Source organism: Vidua chalybeata, chromosome 21, assembly GCF_026979565.1.
Source record: "Vidua chalybeata isolate OUT-0048 chromosome 21, bVidCha1 merged haplotype, whole genome shotgun sequence".
NCBI lineage: Eukaryota > Metazoa > Chordata > Aves > Passeriformes > Viduidae > Vidua > Vidua chalybeata.
Genome location: NC_071550.1, coordinates 710,515 through 732,812, shown reverse-complemented (window position 1 = coordinate 732,812; position 22,298 = coordinate 710,515). Strand labels below are relative to the sequence as shown.

General features: G+C 48.9%; 2 protein-coding genes and 3 long non-coding RNA genes across 16 annotated transcripts in view; 2 read left to right on the top strand and 3 right to left on the bottom strand.

Annotated features, from left to right (window-relative positions):
- Positions 1-9,356, bottom strand: part of MAPKAP1 (MAPK associated protein 1) — an 84,304-nt gene extending 74,948 nt beyond the window's left edge. Inside the window, exons 1-2 of one of the 7 annotated variants that reach the window (XM_053962336.1) lie at positions 9,287-9,336; positions 369-553 (exon numbers count right to left, since the gene is read on the bottom strand). The gene's annotated coding sequence lies outside the window, so the exon portion shown is untranslated. Of the gene's footprint in view, positions 1-368; positions 554-9,033; positions 9,112-9,286 lie in introns of those variants that run through there. The other 6 variants (XM_053962340.1, XM_053962341.1, XM_053962335.1 and 3 more) reach the window with 6 other exon arrangements.
- A 293-nt stretch (positions 9,357-9,649) lies between these two features.
- LOC128798606 (uncharacterized) lies at positions 9,650-11,021 on the top strand. The gene is made up of 2 exons (XR_008434478.1): positions 9,650-10,082; positions 10,845-11,021. It is a non-coding gene; the product is annotated as an uncharacterized LOC128798606 (long non-coding RNA).
- Positions 10,501-11,413, bottom strand: LOC128798605 (uncharacterized). The gene is made up of 2 exons (XR_008434477.1): positions 11,078-11,413; positions 10,501-11,001 (listed from the first exon to the last, which is right to left on the bottom strand). It is a non-coding gene; the product is annotated as an uncharacterized LOC128798605 (long non-coding RNA).
- A 399-nt stretch (positions 11,414-11,812) lies between these two features.
- Positions 11,813-22,298, top strand: part of PBX3 (PBX homeobox 3) — a 101,792-nt gene continuing 91,306 nt past the window's right edge. For 2 of the 6 annotated variants that reach the window (XM_053962065.1, XM_053962071.1), the window contains exons 1-2: positions 11,822-12,927; positions 13,774-13,847. In XM_053962065.1, coding sequence (XP_053818040.1) covers positions 12,731-12,927; positions 13,774-13,847 — 271 coding nt within the window. In that variant the 5' untranslated portion in view covers positions 11,822-12,730. Of the gene's footprint in view, positions 12,928-13,773; positions 13,848-22,298 lie in introns of all 6 variants that reach the window. The other 4 variants (XM_053962069.1, XM_053962066.1, XM_053962068.1 and 1 more) reach the window with 4 other exon arrangements.
- On the bottom strand, positions 13,114-13,924 carry LOC128798495 (uncharacterized). The gene is made up of 2 exons (XR_008434436.1): positions 13,750-13,924; positions 13,114-13,399 (listed from the first exon to the last, which is right to left on the bottom strand). It is a non-coding gene; the product is annotated as an uncharacterized LOC128798495 (long non-coding RNA).

Genomic DNA, 22,298 nt, shown 5'->3' with positions numbered 1-22,298 from the left:
TCACCCATCATAACTGTGTTTCTGTTTTGCTTCTGCATCTACACACCAACTTTTTGAGTAACTTATTACAGACTCTCTTCAGGTTTTGTATTTCCAGGAAAAGCTTTAAACATGAAGAGATTAGTGTCTCAGGGCAGAATATTGAACATCTGCTGCTGCATGGTGCTTCACACAGGGCAACTGCTGTAACACGGAAAGCTCTGTGACCAAATACCACACGCCTGAGCTCTAAAGCACTTTAAGAACAGTAATTGCCACTTACCTAAGATATTTCATTCAGAGCACTCAAGTGGCCTTTTGAAACAAAGTAGAGGGCAAAAAGGAAAATTGAAAAAAAACCCAAACCACAAAACCCAAACCACGCTCACATTGTTATCTGATTTTTCTGTAGCTGTGGGTTTGTAGTGATGCCAATCTAATTCAAGCCCGGGCTGACTCTGAAAGGGGCAGCTCCATGCCCTGCCTGACCTGTTCCAGGAATTCCACCATCTCCCAAAGCTGGCAGTGGAGCTGTGGGGTAAGCTGGATCAAAAAATTACCTGCTGAAAATAACCTAAAAAGAAAAAAAATAATTATTCCTGTTCATGCAGCGAGTCCATCAGTGAGCAGCAGCCCGAGCTGTGGGGACACCTCCACCTGAGGGGGCTCGGTGTGAGCCCACACACAGGGCAAGACTAGATGCAAATTCCAGAAGTTTGAAATGCCCACTGCTTTTCCAACCAGAGGAAAACACTTTACAGAGCTGCGTGTGTGTGTTTGGGATTTTGAACTCAGAAACACCAGCAATCTCCTGTCCTTGCTGCTTGCAAAACTGCTGCCTAAATCACACAAAGCCACTTCCCATGAAAATCTGCTAAAGGCAGCTGGCCTTCTGGGATGTTTTAACAGAGGGAAGGGACAGAAAGGACCAGCCAGGCTTGTCCTGAACCAGAGAATGCATTTTGCCATGTCCCCTTTTTATGTCCCCATAAATCATGCTATTTGTGAAATTCACTCCAGCAGGATCCTTGGAGACCCTCAAAGCCCAACTGGGCACGGCCTGAGCTTTGCTGGCCCTGCCTGGAGGTGGGAGTTTGGATGGGATCTCCAGAGGCTCCTGCCAGCCTCAGCAGCACTGCAACTCCACACTCTGTTTTAATTTTCTGACTCTTTCCATCAAAGCAAGCAGGGCTGCTCCTGAGGGAGTTCTCACTGTCCTCCAAGGGAGAGGCCACAAGGCAAATGTCCCACCCAAAGGACTGATGTGTCCAGGGCTCTGACCCTGCACCAGCGTGACCAGCACAGTCAGGCTTGAAAAACACAGACACACCCAAGTACAGCTTATGGACATGGCAAAACACATGTGGAGAATGTTCTTTAAATTGAATTATTTCTACTCACTGATTAGGAAAGGCCACGTGTACCTGCAATTGGCAAAAACTTGTTTAAATAAGCAACAGCCTCAGGCGTCGGAAAGGTCTGCAAACTCCCAATCAAAAATTACTGCTGCCCCATCAATGTGTCATATAAATGTTGGCATGTTAATTGTGTATTTATAAGATTGTTAATGGTTAGTTAATTTACCTCCCACACTATTATTGTACTTGAAATGATTTAATGTCTGCTGAGGGAGTTAACAACATGTAACAGCAGATGCGAGAGTTTTACCTTTATACTCTGCACCCCGACTTCCTGCCATTAACAGTTGTGTGCTAAATCAGCCAAGCTTCTTCCCAACTGTACATGTGCAACTGCCTTTCCCATAAACCTGAACGCTGAGAAAGTGCTGGAAATTCTACACAAGTTCAACACAAACATATTTTTATTTCCTCCTCTTCAGAATTCTCAAAAAGGTACATTAAAGCTCATTTCTCAACATATTAATGCTAACTGGAAACTCTCTTAACAGTTAATATCCTTCAAAAAACAAACAAACAAAAGTTCAGACCCCCAGATTCAGTCCAGGTTTTGATGCCATATTTAGTAGTTGCAGCCTACAGAATTCTAACCAGTTCTCCTGCTGCTAAAGGCACAGACCTGCTCTGAGGAGCAGTGACTTCCACTAAGAGAGAAGAACACAAAGAAGCAAAGATCAGTTTTGCAAACCTTTACACAAACACCTTGAAGGTTCCAGCAAAATCACAGACCCAAATCAACGTCTAGATCTGCTGAGATCTGCCAGCACACCCCTTCTGCACTCCTCCACCCACACACCATCACCACATCCTCACGGAGGAGCCGAATGCAACGGAATTCAGGGACCTGCAAAGCATCAGCACCTTATACATTCTTTAATCATAAACAAAAAATAAATGTTCTTCTAATACTTGCACTATATAAATAATATTCTACCATTGAATAAAGCGCTTCGCAGGCAGCTGTCAAACATACTCTGTGCAAAAACTAAAACTGAAGAGAGCAGTGTGAAATCCCCAAAATTTTAGAGTTTGGTATTTCTGTACAACAGGATACACAGGCTGGGGTTTCCATGATGTACTGAGTGGCAAACACCCGTGATCATCACACAGGTGGACAGGGATTTTCACTTTCTTCTGATCTTTATTATTCACCTATCTAACTTTCTGCACATTGTCTGACCAACACCCCAGGAATGAATGCTCCCCCTCCCCTTCTTGGCCCCGTTGCTGTGATTCTGCCCCGAGGCCCTGGGGAGCAGAGCCCCCCAGCAGCCTGGTGCAGGCACAGAACGTCCCCAAAGGTGTCCAACCACACCATCAAGAGGCTGAGCGCCTCGCCGCGATTCGCAGGAACTTTGTGGCAGCATCAGACAGCTGCATCTCAGTCTCCTATTTTTATCAGCAGTATTCCTGTGGCAGCACCCCACGGCTGTATTTATGGCACGGATGGGCTCTCCCAGCGAGGGAAGCAGGCCTTTATGCAGATCAGGCTCATTCATAACCCCGCACACAATGAGGAATGCAGAGCGCGCTAACAAACGACTCCGCTGCCAGGAGGTGACACAAAGGTCTTGGAAAAGGATCTGCAGCCATGCAGGCTGTACCTTCAACACACAGCTGAATTTCGGGAGGCAACTTCATCATCACAACATGTTAACTGTTCTTGTGACCCTCCTGCTCGCTTGATGTACTGCAATTATTTAAATAAAGATTGTCTGGCTTTGCTGCTTCCCCACCAAACGCCCCACACAGAGTATCATACCTGCATGTTAACCTACACGAGGTGACAACGAGGTATCAAAGCGAGTGTGGCATTAGGGGAAAGGACAAGCTAAACCTCACGGCTGCCATGCCCCCCATCCATCCTGCAGACAGCAGCAGGCACAGCTGGAACCACGCTCCGTGCTGGACCCACTGACTGGGGGCACTGCAGCCATGTGCCAGCCCTGCTCACTGCTGTCTGCAGGGGAAACGTTTGACCTTGAGCCTGAAAAATGCTGAGTGCAGCTTTCCTCACTTTGGGGAAAACGCAGCTATTTTGGAATGGATTTCCTGGGGTTTTTTAAATGAACACAGTGGAGTTTGACACAATGCCTCACTCTCACTGCCCAGCGCAAGGTGGCTCGTCCCTGTCACTGCCCCACACTGTGGATATTCTCAGTTCAGTCAGAGAGAAAAAGAGAAAGATTTGTGCCAGGTTAAGCCTGGGAAAAATCTTTCTCTTTTTCTCTCTGACTGAACTGAGACTATCCACACCACAGCAGCAGGAGAGCCGGGGCAGCCGTGTCTCACCTCCAGAGCTGCCAGCAGTGGGGCAGGGCCCCTCTCTGCCACCCACTGCCCCCAGCCCCGCTCCCTCCTGCAGGTCCTGACACATTTTCCAGCAGAACTACGGATTTCTCGTGGTGAGGTGACACCAGAGCCAGCAGCCACTTTCACACCCTGTACCTGTCCCCGAAAGGTCGCAGGCTCCAGGTCAGAACCCTCCAGCTCCACCAAAAGCCCTGTGGTGCCACCAGCACACTTCTGACTCAAGGACGTGTCCCTGGAATGACAAGCCAGTGCCACCTTTCTATGGCATCTTACAGGAAACATTTTCCTCACGTGAAGGGTTGATATTTTTGCTTTTCATGCTTTGAAATACAGAGACCTCTAAATAAGCTCCAAGAAACAATAAAATCAGAGAAAGCTGTCAGCAGCTAAAAATGTTCTGCTGCAGGAAAGAGCTACAACTTTGAAGTTCCACCAATTTTAATTGAATGTTTAAGAGTCCTCCATTTCAAATGGCTAAAAGCAGTTCCAATTTCTCCACAAAACTCTCAAGCCAACTCCTGCCATGTATCTTCCTCTCTAAATTATAAAAGTAAGCTCCTTTCCTCATGTTCTGAAAAGCTGTAGATTGGTTTTGGTTTTTTGTTTGTTTGTTTTAATATTGTTTAAATTTACTATCCTCCTAAAGGAAGTAATAAACAATTAAAGCCCTATTCAAAGTAAACAAAAGCATTCCAAAGACACAAGTTGTGGAAGGTACAATTTGGATCCAAGACAATTGTTAACAAACTCAAAAGCTGGAAAAAATATATACCAATGCAGGTCATGTTATCATTCAAGGGCTTCCACAGTCCCTGTACTCAAACACCTCCTTGACTGTAGCTCTTCAAAGTGATCTTTAAAAACTAATGAAAAAGATAGGCAGATTAGAATTAAAAATTGATTTTTCCCCCAGCGTCATATAAGCAGGACAGCATGAACATACTTCAAAATTTATGATTCAGGTTATATGAAATAATTTCCCAGCCAACTTCTGTATGCAATTGCACAAGAAATGGTTCTGGTTATCTGCATTTGCAGCAGCAAAAATAATCAACCCCCTCAAACACAGACAGGTCCTGGGCAGGCAGGATAAAGGAAAGTGAACTGAAATATACGAACATTCAAGTTTATGTTTCAGCAAAAGCTCAAGTGCATTTAAGAGTGAATACTTATCTGCAGAAGCTGTCACTCACACTCTGGTCCTATCATTAAAAAGGAAATAATCATTTACAGTCATATAAAGAGGCTTTCTCACAAGAGAGACTGGAATTGGGAAGTTATGATGAGCAAACACTACATTACACACAACTTCCAACAAATTATTTGTTCCTTTCCAGACCTGTAAATCAATCTGGCATTAGCTCTGTATTTTTGAACTGCTTGGAATTTGGCTATACTTTTGTTGTCACACTAATCAGGATGCAAATAACACCAATTCCAATATTTTAATCACTGAGCTTTAGAGGGGGGAAAAATATTGGGGTATGTATGGGGAGTATTCACTCTTCTCTTTCCTGATTTTGTCAAATCTTTGTTTAATTGCAGACAAGTTGATTCTCTGCTAACCTAAGAAATCTTGCATCAAGATTTTAAGCAAATAAATAAGTATAAAAATGCAGAGATTATAAATTAGGGCAGACAAATCTGTATCTAGACTCATGCCTGCAAAGAGCATTCTATCAATATAGCGAAATGCTAATCTCCTAATTAACAACCTAATTAGGTAATTATGGCTTTGCAGAGGGATGCCTAAATGAAATATGACAACATGGTCACCTCTTTATATGGCACCTGTGGGCCTTTTCAGCTGTCACTGCCGAGAGTGCAATATCAATTTGAACAGATGACAAAGTGTTGTCATTTTTCATTCAGATATTGTGCTGAACGCTGGGATCCAGGCTCCCAGCGCCGCGTCCTGCCCGGGCTCTGCCTCGCCTCAATACGTGCAAACACTTCGCTTAATTTTTAACGTCTCTGATTAAGCTTGGTTTTTCACGCTGTCTGCAGGCATTCCCTGACACACAGCACAGCTGTGGTGTCACACTGGGATGACCCACAACCCCGGAGCCCCCCGACCCAATTCCACAGCACGTGTGCGGGAGAATCCCTAGCCAGGAAAAATATCTCTGAGTTCATGTTTGAGGCTTAATTGCTGCTGGCTTTAAAACAGCAAAACAAAACCAGAGGGCCTTGTAAATAACACATAATGTTCATTTCACTTTTATTCCTGCTGAACACTCTTTTCCAGGGGAACAGCAGTCCCTGTCCAGGAGAAGGTGAAGCTGATGGACTTTTGCACAGAAAGCTGGGAAGGAACACTTTCAACAAAGGTGCTTTTCCATGGAACACTTTCTGTCACTCATATGCCTAAAATGCTTTGAAGACAATTTGCTGAGCTTGAACATTCCTAAAGGCCATCACCCCGTTGGAGTGGGTCTGGAGGAGGCCACAAAAATGATTAGAGGGATGGAGGGAGCACCTCTGCTGTGAGGAAGGGCTGAGAGAATGGGGATTGTTCAGCCTGGAGAAGAGAAGGCCCAGGAGTGACCCAAATGCAGCCTTCCAGCCTCTGAAGGGAGTCTACAGGAAAGATGGAGAGACACTATATACAGGGCATGGAGGGACAGGACCCAGGGAATGGCTCCCAGTGCCAGAGGGCAGGGTTGGATGGGAGATTGGGAATTGGGAATTGTTCCCTGGCAGGGTGGGCAGCCCTGGCACAGTGCCCAGAGCAGCTGGGGCTGCCCCTGGATTTCTGGCAGTGCCCAAGGCCAGGCTGGACACTGGGGCTGGGAGCACCTGGGACAGTGGGAGGTGTCCCTGCCGTGGCAGGGGTGGCACTGAATGGGCTTTGAACTCCCTTCCAACTCAAACCACTCTTGGGTTCTGTGATAAATAAAATATCTTGTTGTAGAGTGGAGAATGAAAGAACAGGCTAGGAGTGCTCGAATATCAGACTAGAGCTTCTATTTTCACAATTCTCAGTGTGATATTCAAGAGCCTAAAAAACCTAATAAACATATACATCACTCATAAACATCAATACAAGCTTCAATCTTAAAAAAAAAAAAAAAAAAAAAAAAACCAGAAGCAGAAAGCTTCACCATTTTACCTGTTTGCTACTGAGAGAGATGCAACTCTCTTTGGGTTTTACATACACAAAGGCCCCCAGGCTCACAGAAGCTGCCTTGTCTGGAGCCAGGACAGGGCCTGGGGACACGATGCAGGTCCAGCCAGCCCAGGGGCTCACAGCACAGCCACTGCACAGCTCTGCAGCAGCACCACGGAGGCTGCTCTGACACTGCCAGGCAGGGGGCTGTGCCTTAAACAGCAGCACCTGTCAAACAAACACTTCGGTCTTTGCCAGTTTCTTTAGGTTGTTGCCATTCCACTTTTGAGTGCGTGTAAATATGGTTATTGCATTAAAAACATGATCATAATCTTATTTTTTAAATATAGCAGCATGAAAGCTGCTTCTGACTTAAGAAACTCATGATGATCAGACCTACTTAAAGATGCCCGAGACCTTCAGATCCTTTGGGACTTTATGTCAAATAGAACTGAACAGATTCACATTTCTTCAGCAAAAGATGAATCCCCTGTTCCTCTGGCTTTTAATTTTGGGTCCGTCTCTTTCAAGAGCACACAAACCATATTCAAGGAGCTTTGTTATGCTCTCAGAATAATGGATTTAGATACAACACTTCTCAGGCAATAAGCAAACAAGGTAGGGATTGCCCTTTTGCAGTCTGGGATACGAAACTGAGCTCACAGACAGTGAGCAACAAGGCATCACAGTGTGATGGAGCTCCTCAGCTCACACACACACAGAGTTAACATTAAACACAGCCTGGAGTCTGTGTCAGAGGCACTCACAGAAGCGCCCTGGAGCAGGGCTGCCCCAGCCCCTGAGGCAGCTCCTCCCTGCACAGCAGGTCCCAGGTGTGGGCAGCATCAGCAGGTCCCAGGTGTGGGCAGCATCAGCAGGTCCCAGGTGTGGGCAGCATCGCTGCCAGCACTGACAGCCCCGGGCTCTGCCCCCACAGCTCCAACCTGCCCCTTCCAGTGCCTGAGCTCCGTCCCCATTTCTCAGCCAGTGTCACTTGCCCTTGGACATCAGAAGGAATTCTGGACATCAGGAGGAATTTCTTCACACAAAGGGTAGTCAGGGTTGGAAGGGGCTGCCCTGGGAGGTGGTGGAACCACCAGCCCTGAGGTGCTCAGGGAATGACTGGACGTGGCACTCAGTGCTCTGGCCTGGTTGACACGGGGGTGGCGAGTCAGAGGCTGGGCTCGATGATCTCAGAGGCTTTTTCCAGCCTCAGTGACTGTGTGATCTCCAAAAAGAGTGACCATATGGGAGACGGGCTGCTCCTACCTGGGGACGTGAGCAGTATGTGCTGTGAGCTCATGTGCTGTGCCACGTGCTGCCATAACTGACCTTTCCATACAGGTGTGTGCTTTTCACGCCCACAACTTCGAATGGTCGGGAAAATTTCGTGCTACAGAACGCATAACACAGATCCCTGTGCCAGGCTGCTCCACCTGCAGAGGCCTTCACTGATCCAAAGGAAATGCACAACGAGAATGTACCTGTTACTTGTTATTTTAACATTTGTTAGTTGTTATTTTTAATTGTTACATGTTGCAATTGGGTGAAAATTTAACCAACAGATGAGGAAAGGGTGTTACAACAAAGACCTGAAATATGACTGATACAGAAGTGGACTAAACTGGTTCTCCCTGCTTCAGTTATTTCTGTACAAGTCTATACGTACATGCTGATCTCAATTTATTTTTAATCTAACCCAAAAAGTGTCCGTGAATGGAGCTGTTCTGAATTTGGAAAAGTAACTGAGAGAGTCTAATTCCCAGTCTTGCATCTACCTGATAACGCCCCGACGCCTAAAATCGTGTAGAACACACTCAGGATATCCAAGCTTGGCTCTGGCATCTGTTTAGTCAACTACCAAACTTCCAGTAGCACAGAAATCAACTCATTGCTGCATCTCCTGGCCACCTTTCCCGCTCCCCTGCGGTGTCCACGGTTCTGATGGCACTGGCAAGCGGGAGCAGAACCGAGAGCCCCCTGCAGAAAGGCATTTGGGTGTGACCCCGCTCAAAGCGCCCACCTGGAGCGGCCGGCAGGAGCAGCCAGGACACGGGGACAGGGGGCGTGTGACCGGGGACTGGGATGGAGTGACCGGCACCCGGCCGGAGGCCGCACGGCAGCCGTGTGCCCCCCGCTCCCGCGGACATCCCCAGGGCATCCCGGGGGCTCCTGCCGGACCGTGCCGGTCCCTGCCGCTCCAGCCGCACTCACCTGTCCCCCGCCACCCATCGCCGGCGGACGCTCGCCTGACCCGCTCCGTCTGCCCCGCGCTGCGCCGCTCCCGCCCCGCCGCCGGGACACCCCGCGGGAGCGGCCCCGCCTGCGCGCCCGGGGAGCCCCGGTGCCCCCGAGCCGCGTCCCGGGCAGGCTGACAGCCGCTGCCGCCGGTCACGGCATCCCGCGGGGGCCCTGCGAGGGGCTGACAGCGCGGCCCCGACCGCCCCCCCCCCCCCCCCGCACTTACCGGCGCCGCCGCCGCCGCCGCGGGGCCGCGCAGCCGCTTCCGGGTCCGGGTCCGGCGGAACGGGCGCGGGGCCGCGCGCGACCCGGAAGCGCCGCGGCCGCGGAAATGACGGCGCGGAACGGGCGGGGCGGCGGCACCGGCGGCGCGGAAGGGCCCGGGCCGGGCGGCGGGCACGGCAGCGGGCCGCGGGCTCCGGCGGGCACGGCCGTGATGGCCCCGGTCGGTACCGGGGCCGCCCGCGGCCGAGCGGCGCTCACCGGTGCCGCACGGTGACCACACAGCAGGCTTTTCTCACGGGGATCGCGCCAGTGTTATTCCCAGTTTCTTGCTAAAAGCACTGTGACGTTTGTGTTTATGTGGTAGGTTTTTAAAGCAGGGCACGCAGGTAGCGCTCGGTGTGCAAACGCGAAGGGGACGAACGGACACGCGGTCACTGCTGCCCGGGACAGGGAGCGAGCGCTGCCCGTGCCCGAGGCCCTGAGCAGTGTCCCCGGGTCATCCGGCGCTCCGCGGCTGGGCAGGGGCGCCCGGCCACCACCTCCGGCCTCCTGGAGCTGCAGTGTCCCAGCTGTTCCCAGCGTTCCTGTTCCTGGCCTGCTGGCCGTGTGTCCCTGTCACCTTTCGGGACTTGCTGGTGCAGCCTGCGCAGTTTCCCGTGGAAGTAAGGAGACTTGTTAATCCCTGAGGAAAGCCTAACGTGGCAGCCTCAGCAGCTGCACACATCAGAAAACAGCTGCCTTCGAGAGGGACCGTGGACAGCATGGCACAAGTGCCACCAAGGGCCTGTGAGGAGCAGGTACCAGTGACTGGCAACAGTGCAGTGAGGGCACGAGCTGGAGCTGCCCCAGCACAGGGCATGTCACAGGGAGTGCCTGGCTGCAGCTGGCAGAGCCCAGGGCTCTGGAGTGACTGGACTCAGCCTCCTAAAACAGTACCAGGAATCACCCAGAGCAGCATCTTTGCGCTGATGCAGTGAGGCCAAGCAGGTCCCTGCAGGAGCCAGGGAGCCCTGTCCGGTTTGGCAGGGTCAGGGGCTAGGAGAACTTCCCATTCCATCCGTGACACTTCACCCTCAGGGGGCAAATGCAAGTGCATCCATGAAATATTTACAATAATACCAATATAGAATACCTCTGGGGTAGCGTTCTTAGTAAAACTGGACAACCCTGAAAACTCATTGGCTCAAGACAGACAATGGTGGAGTAACTAAGATGTAAAGTAATTGAAATGTGAATGAATTTACTAATTGCATGAGGGGGACAGTGAGAGCACAGATTTGCTGAGCAGGAGCCATCTCCATCTGCACGAGCCATACGTGGCCCCAGCCAGCTGGTTAAAGGGTTCCAGTGACGTCCAGGGCCCAAGTGAGGCGTGGGATGGCGATGCCAGCTGGGGCTGGGAGCTCTGCCGGGCCCGTGCCCAGCCTGAGGCATTAGCCAGCCCAGCAGGGGATGAGGGCCGAGTTTGGGCATGGTTCCACGGGCACTGTCCATCACGGACACAGCACATACAGCAAACTGAGGATGGTTTTAACCGTGCCTCTCCACTGCACCTACAGGAGGCTTCCCTAAGAGGTCTCAGTGGGGGCAGCAGTGCTGGACACCGCCCAAAGTGTGAGCAAAACGGAGCAGGCCTGCAGGAAGCTGGAGCGAGCGGGGCAGTGCCCTGCGTGAGGCCAGCCTGAGGAGGGGTGGCAACGATCTACAGGAAACCTCCTAAGAGAGTGAAGTCATTACCCTTGCTGCCTGTGTTTTTTTCTCTTCCCGTTACAAAAAGATAATTTGCAATTACCCCCGGTAACGCACGGTCTGAGCCGTGGCCTGTGCCAAAGGCTCCTGTTCTGTCCCGCAGCCTGTCCGCGGGGACACGCTCAAGGCACAGGACCCTTCATCCTGCGCCGGGGCTCCATCGTACAGCCGCAGCTGCCGGGGCAGGCCCGGCCTCCCCCGGGAGTTCGGAAGGCACCGGGGCTCCATCGTACAGCCGCAGCTGCCGGGGCAGGCCCGGCCTCCCCCGGGAGTTCGGAAGGCACCGGGGCTCCATCGCACGGCTGCAGCTGCCGGGGCAGGCCCGGCCTCCCCCGGGAGTTCGGGAGGCACCGGGCCCGGCCCGGAGGGACCGCGCGGCCCCGGCCCGCCGTCACCACGGCGACGGGGGCGGGGCCCGGGCCGCTCGCCCCGCCCACGCCGCCTTTCGAACGGCCCAATCACAAGTTCCTCGGCCGGGGGCGGGGCCCGAGCTGGGGCGGACGGGCACGGCACCACCCTGCGGGCGCTGATTGGCCGAGGCCGCCGCCAGCTCCCGCCCCCTCGCGCGGCGATTGGCCGCCGTGCCCGTCGCTCTCGCACGAGGCCGGCCCCTCCCGCCCGCCCCGGGAGCGCGGGCGCCGCCGGGCCCGGCGGGAGGGCCGCGCGCGCGGAGCGGGGCGGGCGGGGCCCCGCGCGGGGCGGGGCGGGGCGGCGGGACCGCCCGGCGGGGCGGGGCGGGGCCGGGGCGGGGCGGGGCCGGCGGGCGGGGCGGGGCCGGCGCTCCGCTCCCTCTCGCGCGCCGCTCGGCTCCTTCACAGGGTGACACGTCTGCGGTGAGTGAGTGGCGTTGGCAGCCTGTCAATCCCTCACCGGAGCGGCCATCAAACAACATAAAACACGCGCGGGCACCGGGCGCGGGGCTCATAAATTCCGGCGGGCCGATATTTTTGCACATTGCTTTGCAGAGAGTGTGTAATTAATTTTTTTACAGTTCTTTCCCCGTTATTTCCGCTCTTTTCTTTGCACAAGTTCAAACTTTTGATTGCTGCTGTCTCACCCCCGTGCACAGACTTGGGATCGTTTGTTATTTGGGGGGGAGGGCGATTAATTTTTTTTTTTTTTCCCTCTGTGATTTTGTTTTCTTGGCTTTTTTATGTTGCAATTTGGGGGTGGGGGTGTTCGCTGGTTTGTTGTGGTTTTTGCTGTTTGCACCCTCCCAACTTCTGAAGGATTTGAAAGCGACTTTTTTTGATTTTGCATTTAATTTTTTTTTTTTTTTTTTAATTTTTGCAAAGAAGATTTTTGGACAAGTGGGGAAAGACATAAAAAGCAACAATAAAAATAAAAAAAAGGAAAAAAAAAAAAGCTTTGGAGGAAGATTGTACCCGGAAAACCTCACAGAAATCTGCTCAGCTCATTTATCCGAGGCACCAATATGATGATGATGAAAGAAGATTGTAACTAAAGAAGAGAGTGATTTACTGCCCTGGGAAGGAGAAGAGAGTGGAATAAACAGCTGAGATCCGGTCAAAACACAAATACTACATTTTTTTTTTTGTTATTGTTTTGTTTGGCTTTTTTTTTTTTCTTCCCTTTTTTCGTGGTGTGTGTGCAGAGCGCGGTCGGGAGCGCGGCACTGGGACTGAGCGGGGCAGGCGCTGCCGTGACCGCCCGGAGCGCGGCCCGGCCCGGAGCCATGGACGATCAGTCCAGGATGCTGCAGACTCTGGCCGGCGTGAACCTGGCCGGGCACTCGGTGCAGGGGGGCATGGCCCTGCCGCCTCCCCACGGACACGAAGGGGCTGACGGCGACGGCAGGAAGCAGGACATCGGCGACATCCTCCATCAGATCATGACCATCACTGACCAAAGCCTGGATGAGGCACAAGCAAAGTTGGTTTCGTCTAATTAAACCTTGTCTTTTAAAAAAATTATTATTAATATTATTATTTTTTTTAATTATTTTTGGTGTGTGTGTGTGGTTTTTGTTTCTCTCCTTCCTGCTCCTCTGCAGAGACCCGGAGTCTCACAATTAAGAGCAACTTCTTGGGGCCGTAAGAGAAATTACCAGCAGCCAAGGCAGAGCCAAGTTGCTATTTAATGATTTCTTTCCTTAAAAAAAAAAAAAAAAAATAGATATGATATATGTAGAAGTATGCGATGGTTCTGCCGTCACTGTGGTGTGCGGGAGGCTGTGGCTGGTCCCTGCCCGTTCCCGCTGGACACTGTCCGGTGGATCCCGGCCTTTGCGCCGCCGTCCGTCCGTCTGTCTGTCCGGCCATCCCTCAAAGTACAACTTTGCCTCTTTCTTTCTTTTCTTGTCTCAAAGTGGCAGCAGATGAATTATAAATCTGACCAGATATTGCTGCAGGAGAGGGTGTGTGCGTGTGAATAAAACCCAAACCAAACCCTGTCTCTATTAAATCACGATAAATACAAAAACAATGTTAACTCTGTACACCTCCTCCCCCCCCCCTCCTCCCCAATCTCCTTAATAAATCAGTTCTAATATCGCAGGACGGGGACGAGGGGGGTGGTTTTTCCCCCTCGTTCGGGCGGTGTTTGCACAAAGATAATTCCGCATGGAAGCGGAGCGGGATGAGGGAGGTTCCGGCCGGCCCTCACTGCCCGCGGCCCCGGGACCCCCGGCCGGGGGGCGAGCGGCCCCAGCGCGGGGCCGGGGAAGGCGCCATGTTGCCGGAGCCCGGCGCTAACCGCTTGTCCTGTGCTCTCTTGCAGGAAACACGCCCTGAACTGCCACAGGATGAAACCCGCCCTGTTCAGCGTCCTCTGCGAGATCAAGGAGAAAACAGGTACGGGCCGCCCGCGCCGCCGCCGCCGCAGCCATCTTAGCGCTCCCGCCTGGCGCCGCGCCGGGCCCGGCGCCCCTCACGCCGCCGGGGGCCGGGCCGGGCCGGGCCGGGGCAGCCCCGCGGGGCCGGGGGCACCCGGCGGCTCGGGAGGCGGCGGGAGCGCCGTGAAATGGCGCGGGGGTGCCCCCCTCGCGGCCCCCGCGGCCCCGGAGCGCCCGCGCTGCCGCGGTACCGTCAGACGGTGTGTGAAAGACATCCCGAGGCGGTGTGACCGCGGGCTTTAACCCCGGGACGGCACCGTGAGCTTTGTGAGCGGCGGGAGCGCCGAGCCGAGCCCGAGGCGGCCCCGCCGTGGGCGCCCCGACCCCGCTCCTGTGCCCGGCGCTGCTCCGGCGCCTCCCGGGCGCTGGGTTTTTAAACGCCAGAATTCTCAAAAATCGTCTCAAAAGTGCGATTTGTTTTTTTTTTTCCCGTCTACATTAACGCGACAGGAATAAACCCCGTGCTTTTCTTGTGGGCAATCTAGGAGATTTTTTTGCAATTTTTTCACATCACTGAATTTATAGAATTTTTTGTTTGTTTGTTTAAAGAAGAAAATTTGCAAAGTATTCTGCTTTGCATTACGAGAACAAAGACATTTAGTGAAAATAATATTTAATGAGAACAAGAATATTTATCAATAGTAAGAACATTTAACAATAACAAAAACATTTATTATGACTGGATTTAAAAATGAATAGCCAATTATTCACATATAGCTTAAGCCATTGCCTGGCTTTTTAGCTCTATGTGATACTCAATAACGTTCTGCTTAATTCCACACTGAAAAAATAAAACTGGATGAAAACAACCCAACGTGAAATCATTGCAAATCTGAGCTGTGGAGCCCGGAGTGAGCGGTTCTCTGTGAATTATGGTGCTTTATGTCCAAGGGTTTCTTTGCTACCGGGGATCCACTTCAGTTCCTGCTGACAGCTAAGCACTAGGGTATTGACTGTGTTGTGAATATTAAGATTGATTCTGCTTTATGTTGCATTATATTACCCGGGATAAGGGGAATGATCCCTCTCCCTTCCCACCTACATACGTTCCACCTCGGTCGGCTCGTAACCCCTTTCCTTGGCTTGTGTGTTTGTTTCCTGCCTTTCCCTAAACTTCTTTGCCTGTCCTGCTCCGGAGCCAGAGAGCAACCTGCCCTCGGTGTTCAGACATTTGCAGGAGGCGCATTTCAATTAAGGAGGCAGGCGTAGGTCCCTCGGTCACTTTATTTGCAGAGGGCTTAGCCTCAGTGTTTTGAAAGGCAAGTGTAGTCAGCCACATGTCAGAGGTGAGCTGCGAAGAAAACCCGAGTCCTTTCAGCAGTGGGATTACTGGCACAGGGTGTTTGTGAGGCCGCCGCCGTCTCGCAGGCGAGGGGGAACCTGACAAGAGACTCTGTGGTCTGAAACCTTTTGGGGTGTTTCTGTGGCAACTTGTAAGTTGGGATGCTGCATTTGTGCTGCAAGAAGTCGAGCAAGTTTTCAAGTTATCTCTCTTTTGTGAGATCCCTGAGAACCAACAAAGAGTGAAGGCGTCTGCCTGCCCAAAGGCGAGCTCCTGCCAGCCCCGCAGCACGGGAGGGACACGATTAATGCTCTGAGTGATTGATGGAGATGGACCCACACCTCCACAAAAACTCTTCCCGGAAGGGGACCTTCACTCAGGGTCTCCCAGTTGAAGTGAAATGTCTGTGCAGGCTTTACTTAGAGTGATAAAGCAAAGAAAATGTGAAAATAAATTGTAGCCTGTTTTGTGGAAGCTGTTCTCAGAGGGAATGGCTCAAACAATTCTAAACTGGAAGCTTGAGGAAGGGTCTGAGATGCACTTAAAGCAGAGGTGTCCCCCTCTCCGCCTAGGCTCTGCATTGTCTTGTGGTCCAACAACTGTCAGGTGCCTAAACCTGCCTCCGATGGGGTCATGTGCTGGCGTTTAATTCTTCCTGGTCAGAACCAAAGTTCACCTGGGTGTGGGAATTGCCATGATGGTTTCATCACTGTCTTCCTCCAGAGGTGAGGAAGTCATGTCTGTTCAGAAACAAGTCATGCGATATTTAAGGAATTTTTAAATTGAATTACGTATTTATTTGCATTTTAGTAGTTTTGAGTACAGTCAGCGAGGACTTTGTGAGACTGGCTGGGAGAGAGCACAAGAAGGAATCCTCAGTTTGCACGGAGCCACTGTCACTTCCCAGCAAGGGTTAATGGATACATCTCATTTCTGAAAGCCTCACACAGGGTCAGGAGCTGAAGATTTTTATTTTTTCTCCCTGTGAGGTATTTACCATGTACAAAGCAAATCACCGAGTTACTGAATTTAGCCTGACATTTCTTTTTTAACATTTTAACATTTTCAGAAGTGCTGCATAATACATTTAAGTGCTTTACAACTATTAATAGCTGTGTGTATTCTGAGAGGCAACCACAAGGTAGCATGGTGTTCATAAAGAAACTGCCACCTCTGGCTTTAATTAGTTCAAAGAAAAATTATACCAGCGTTCTACTGAAGCCCCTCCAATAAAATAGGAAGATAAGCAAGTGAGGACCCAGTGGCTCCCTTTGGCTGTGCTTTGCCTCTCGCCGAGGAGGCACTGGATGCACGCTCACATCTGTTGCATACCTGTGTCACACTCCGTTTCCTCATGTCCTGCCAGAAGGAATCAAAAACTGATTTGCACCATTGTTTGGTTTTTTTTAATAGCTCTTTTTTACTGACTAAAACACCTTCAGACTGGTGATTTTATTAAACTTCCTCCAGGATGTTGCTCAACCTGGGGTCCTGGTTATTCTTATGGAGAAAGAAGTGAAAATATATTAATTCTTGTAGTCTTAAAATGTCTTAGGGAATTGCATTTATTTCCCAATGGAGAAACATATTATTAGGTCCTGGACTGCGCTGATAAATAATTTGGTTTTTTGTCATTAAAAGTCATTTACAGAGACAGGATCACATGTTTATAAAAATATCTGAATTCATGTGCATAACTGTGCACACATCTACAGTTATTTATTTATTTATTTATTTCCCCAAGTCCAGCAGCAACAATGATAGCTGCCAACCAACCCCGAATTTACTGTCACCACCACCCCTAAATAGCATTCATTTCCTAGTAAAGCCTAATGGCATACATGATGGTTTGCCAGATTTGTGGCCTTTGTGAGGCTTATAAGCAGGACTGACTTGGGAAGATCATAAAACTTAATGAACTTCTCGACTGCAGGAGGTGTCCGCAGGGGAAGCGAAAGGCCTGCTCGGCTGCTCGGGCTGCTGCAACTATTTTTTATGTCTAAAGAGAGAGGATGAAAATGTTCATGAAGAACGTCCTCCCCTTGCATGGATTTTTTGTTTTAAAGAATGAATAAAAAAGCCTCTGAAAAGCAGACAAACCGCGTGTTAGCCACGGGGTTAATTCCTCGCCGTTCCCGTGTTAAGTTACCTTTTATTTTTATTGCTACAACTGTAAATAGCCGTGCTCTGCCGTCCCCGTGATTAAAGGGCTGCAGCGGGCCCTGCCTCGCTGCAAAGCTCCTTATTGATGCCCTGGGCCGGGCGCTCAGGAACGCCCCTTGTCAATATGCTGCAGAGCCTGGAACCCGGGCGAGGGCACTCCTTGGAGCAGCGCTGCCTCGGCGTGGCTCTGGCAGAGTTGGAAAATGTTAACCCCTGTCGGCACCGCGGGGCTGTAAAAGGCAGTCGCAGCACTCTGCCCTTGCACCGCACAAATTTCAACTTTTCAGCGTTTGTAAAGTGACGTTTAGTGCGAACAGCTCTCAGTAACGCACTGTAACCCTCAGTCCTGGCGGAACACGAGAGGATTCAGATGGAACAATGAAATGGCACTGATAGCATACATTTATGTGCCTGTGTGTGGGAGTGTGTGTGTGTATTTTGGCTATTTTCTAAATATCGGCTGTGATGTTATTGTTACTTACTTTAGCTCTTTAAAATATTTATGTGCAGTCCTGTTTTTTTTTTTTTTTTTTTTTCAAGCTGCTAAATACATATCTTGTTGTTCCCTGACTACCTGGAGAAGTCAGAGCTGGGTGTTTATGTGCATCCAGCTCAGCTTAAATTGTTTAGCTTTTGCTTCCATCTCATGCTTCAGTACCAAGGTTTGTCATCGACCCAGTGGTTGTACTTTTGAATGTATTTTTTTAATTGCCAGCAGATGTATTACAAATGATGCCGTGCAGCAGAATGTTTGGTCGTTTGCACTGTCCTTATGGCAATGACATTGCTTTTCTTCATAAATGTCCTACTAGGAAAAAATAAATTGAATAAAGTGTCTTGATTATCGTTTGGTCATCTGTTTCCAACACATTCATTATCAGCAGCCTGGTTCTTTGGTGGATTTCTACCAGGGCACTTCTCTAGTTGAGAAAATGGCGATTTGGTGATTATGGGCATTAGAGAAATTCATGGTGTTTTGTCTCACAGAACCTGAGACTGCACCTTACCTTCAGCGCTTCCCATTGCTGGTGCTCCTTGCTGCATTTAAATATCCATCTTCACCTTGAGTACTGGGATTAGTGGTTCCAGAGATTTTTTTTCCCCTCTGTAGGGGATAAATTTGGCCCTACTTGTCAATATTAATTTAGCCAGGAGCAGGGATTTATTTTATTTATTTTATAGCTGTCTTTCATGTGTTTCCATTTATTTTTGAATTCGACACATTTGCTTGCTTATCTGAAAATACAAAATTATAGCAGTTACCGTGTGGTGTATTTTAGGATGCTTCTTGTAAGTTAAGGAATTTTTGCATTCAGAGATAAATTATTATCATGGCATGTAGGGAATGCAAAACAGTTTTTTTTTTTGGTGTTTTTTTTTTTACAGGATTTAACACATTTATCAAGCTCTGTTCCTGCAGCTTTCAATGGAAAAGTTGTATGATATGGATATTATGCTGTCTTTTTTCAATTTAAACATTGATTTGTGTGAAACATTAATATAATGATATTTGCAGTCTACCGTAGACAAATATAAGCAGAATTAGACACTCTAAATTGTTACAAATGCAAGGCAATATTTAAATCTGAATGAAGGCTGTATTAATAATGACGGAGCGGAGCGCGTGGCGGTCCGGTTTGGATGTGCCCTCAGATTTTAGGCTGTTTTTCAATTCCTCGCACATCGTGCCCATGATGGCTCGATGAATATTTTTACGAGCGGCAGGAATGGATGTGGATCCGTGCGCGATTCCGAGCGAGCCCAAAGCAGCGGAGCCCCGAGCGGAGCTGCGCGCCCGGCGCCGCGCTGGAATCAGCCGGAGCTGTCGGAGCGCCGCGATTGACACCCCGAGAAGAATGCTTTGTTTGTTTGCTCAGCAGTCATGTTTAATGCTCTTCGCTTATCAAGGTGATCAGCATGGTTCAGATAACACATGCCTGACACCGCCTGCCTTTTCTCACCAGCGTGTTGACCTTTTGTCACGTTTGCTTTTCTCTGGTAGGCAATTCCTGGCTTTAAGTGTGAATGGAGTAAATAATTCACATCAATATTTAATATAAATTATTAAAGTTTCTGTCAGCTCTTACAGTCCATGCTTTTATAGAGTTGGAGTAGTTCATCAGCCAAACAGATGAATTGTGCAGCTCAGCTGGACATTAGAGCTCCTCCATCGTGCTGCCGGGACTGAGGGAGGAAGCAGAGAATTAAATAGGAAAGGTAATGCAGCCTGGTCCTTCAGTACTGCACATTCTTTAGGAAGGCTCGAAGCACCAGATAAATATCCAGCATAATTTATTTTGGTATGACTGTACTTTTTTTTCCCCTTCATGTTGCAAATGGAAATGCAGAAAACCCCACTGCCCCCCGGCATTTTCTTCTACTCTTTGTTACTGGCCTTCCTTGGGTGCTCCAGGCCCTTCCTGGGCGTAGGGTGGGAGTGCTGGTGTTGGGAGGTAGGGTTTGGGTGTTTGTTTTTTTTTTTTTTTTTTCCCTCAGTGTTCTTTTTATATTTTTAAAGACTGGTGCGGAGCCCTAAGGTGATGAAGTTTCAGGGGTTTTTAGACCGTGTTTATAAATTACAGTTTATATTTTGCAAAGTGACCTGTGATTGAATGTAGATTCTGAAAACATTTTTTAAAGGAGAAAAGCTCTGATCTCTGATTTTAACAGCTCGAATGTGTTTATTGCGTCAGGAATTGAATAAATATAGCATGTTTTACATAAAAGCATATAGCAAAAATCATTATGCACTTACTTTAATGTTATGCTCTTTTAGGTATTTCAGTCCTTTTGTTAATGATCAGTTCACTGCGTGTTGCACAGTCACAGGGACTGCAACAATGTGAATCACTGAATATCCCATGTAATACAAATCCATCACCTGGAAGGGAGGTGGGTTTGTATCATGTGTTTACAGGTCAAACCCTTTTGCTATACTTCAGTCATGCATCAACATTTAAAGCCAATCTCTCATTCCTCATTGTCCAGCAGGTGGCTTTGTCATAGATTATTTAATTTTTAATCATTTATTGTAAGTGGAAAAGGTTATTTAATAATATTATCCTGACAGCATTTTTTAAAAGAACAACAGTTTTCCAGTATGTCCTGTGGTGTATGACGGGGTCAATGGAAGCATCTAGAGAGCTTCAAGTACACAATCTAAATTAAGATTCTAAACAGGCATTACAGATGCTGGTAACTTTGGCAATTATCATTTTGTTTGGTGAACAGTAGTAAAACAGTGTGCGGTAAAAGTGTTTAGAGAGAGAGGATAAATAAATTGAACAGTTTTGCAATGCAAAGTGGTTTGTGGTGTTTTTGAGGATTTCTTGGCTCTTGCTTAACTGCTATTGTGAAGCCTGGAGCAGATTTTCCCATTGCTAATGCCCTAGAAGTATTAATTCACTTTGATATGCTAATTAGAGGGCATTATGCAAGAAATGAGATTAAGTGGCAGCATGAAGCCATTTGCCTGTCAGTAAATTGAGAGCTTTAGCATCAGGAGGAGCTTTGTTTTTTCTGAGTTTCTCTTGGTTTTGCATATAAATAAAATTGATTGAAAGGTCTAGAGAAGCTTCTAGAACATTGGTGGTTCTTTTTCTCCTTCTATGATTATTTAAACTTCATGTTAAAGCCTTTCTCTGAATATTAATTGATCTAATGGGAGATACTGAACATGAAGAATTTCATTGTATTCTCAGTTACTGTATCTTAACAAAAGGAAAGTATTAGAATTCTTTGTGTCATCTGATTTTTGTGGGATTATTTTAGATATATCTTACAGCTTTGTATTCTAATGTCTCTGCCTGCTCACAGCTGCTGTGCTGGGAGCTGTACCTGTGTGGAGGTGGTTTTGCCAGTTCTGCTGTTTTGGGGATTGGTGTGAGGGCCCAGCTAGCTGAAGGCAAATGGAAGGCTCCGATTCCTGGCCAATGGGGCTGTGGACATTTGTCACCCCCCTCACCCACAGCTTTCCCACCATTTCTGATGCAAATCACACATGTATTTTCCTTCCTTTAGGAAAGAAGGGGTTGTAATATTGACCATAGATTTTATTCAACTGTCAGAAATTGTGTTAAAGTAACATTAAGGGATTGACTTACAGCCATAAGAGTGAGGGAATTTAGAGTTAATAGTTAAACTCTGCCCTTAACTCAACTCATTGAACCTATTTATTAGAGCATATATGATACATAAGATCACTGTGCTGAGACCTCTGCTGTAGCAGGATGCTCCAGGATGGCTCAAAGATGAGATGTTCTGATCTAGTTCAATTTTTCCTTTGTTTTTTGAGGATTGGAGTTTTCGTGTGTGTGTGGTTTTCATTCAGCCTCTGAGTTGCTTTACTACAGTTTTTTTGATTAGTTTTGGTTTTGCAATACTGTTTCTAAAAAAATCAGAGAAGCAATTCTGGAAATTGAACAAAAATTTAGCAAAAAATAAACCCAAAGAAACCCAGCCCAAGCCTCTCTAGTCCTCTTTGCCTGAGTGCAGCAGAGTGGCTGTTTGAGTGCCCATCTCCTCCACAGATCATTGTCGCAAAGTCAATCAGGGGAGCAGTGCTGGAGTGACAGTGCTTGTTATGAGCCCCAATAGTTATTTAAAAGAAAGGAAAAAGGATAAAAAAATGGCCCAGAGCTGCGTGCGGGGGCTGTTCATGCTGGATGCACATGCTCTCCCTGATCCTGGCAGCTGAAGTCTATCACTGTTGGGAAATTTTTAACATGAACCACATGAGACACAAACGGCGGCGGTTTCCCCGGAGCCACGGGGGTTTTCACGTCAGCGCAGGACAACTGGCACGTGCACTGCGGGTCCCTGCCCGCCGTCCCTGCCCGCGGCGCCCGCCCGCCCTGCTCGCCCTGACAAAGGGCCCCAGTGCCGTTCTCATGGGAAGCGTGATGGCCCTGGTCACCCACAGCTCCCCAGAGCTTGGCCCAAAGAATCCCATCAGGAATGTATAAT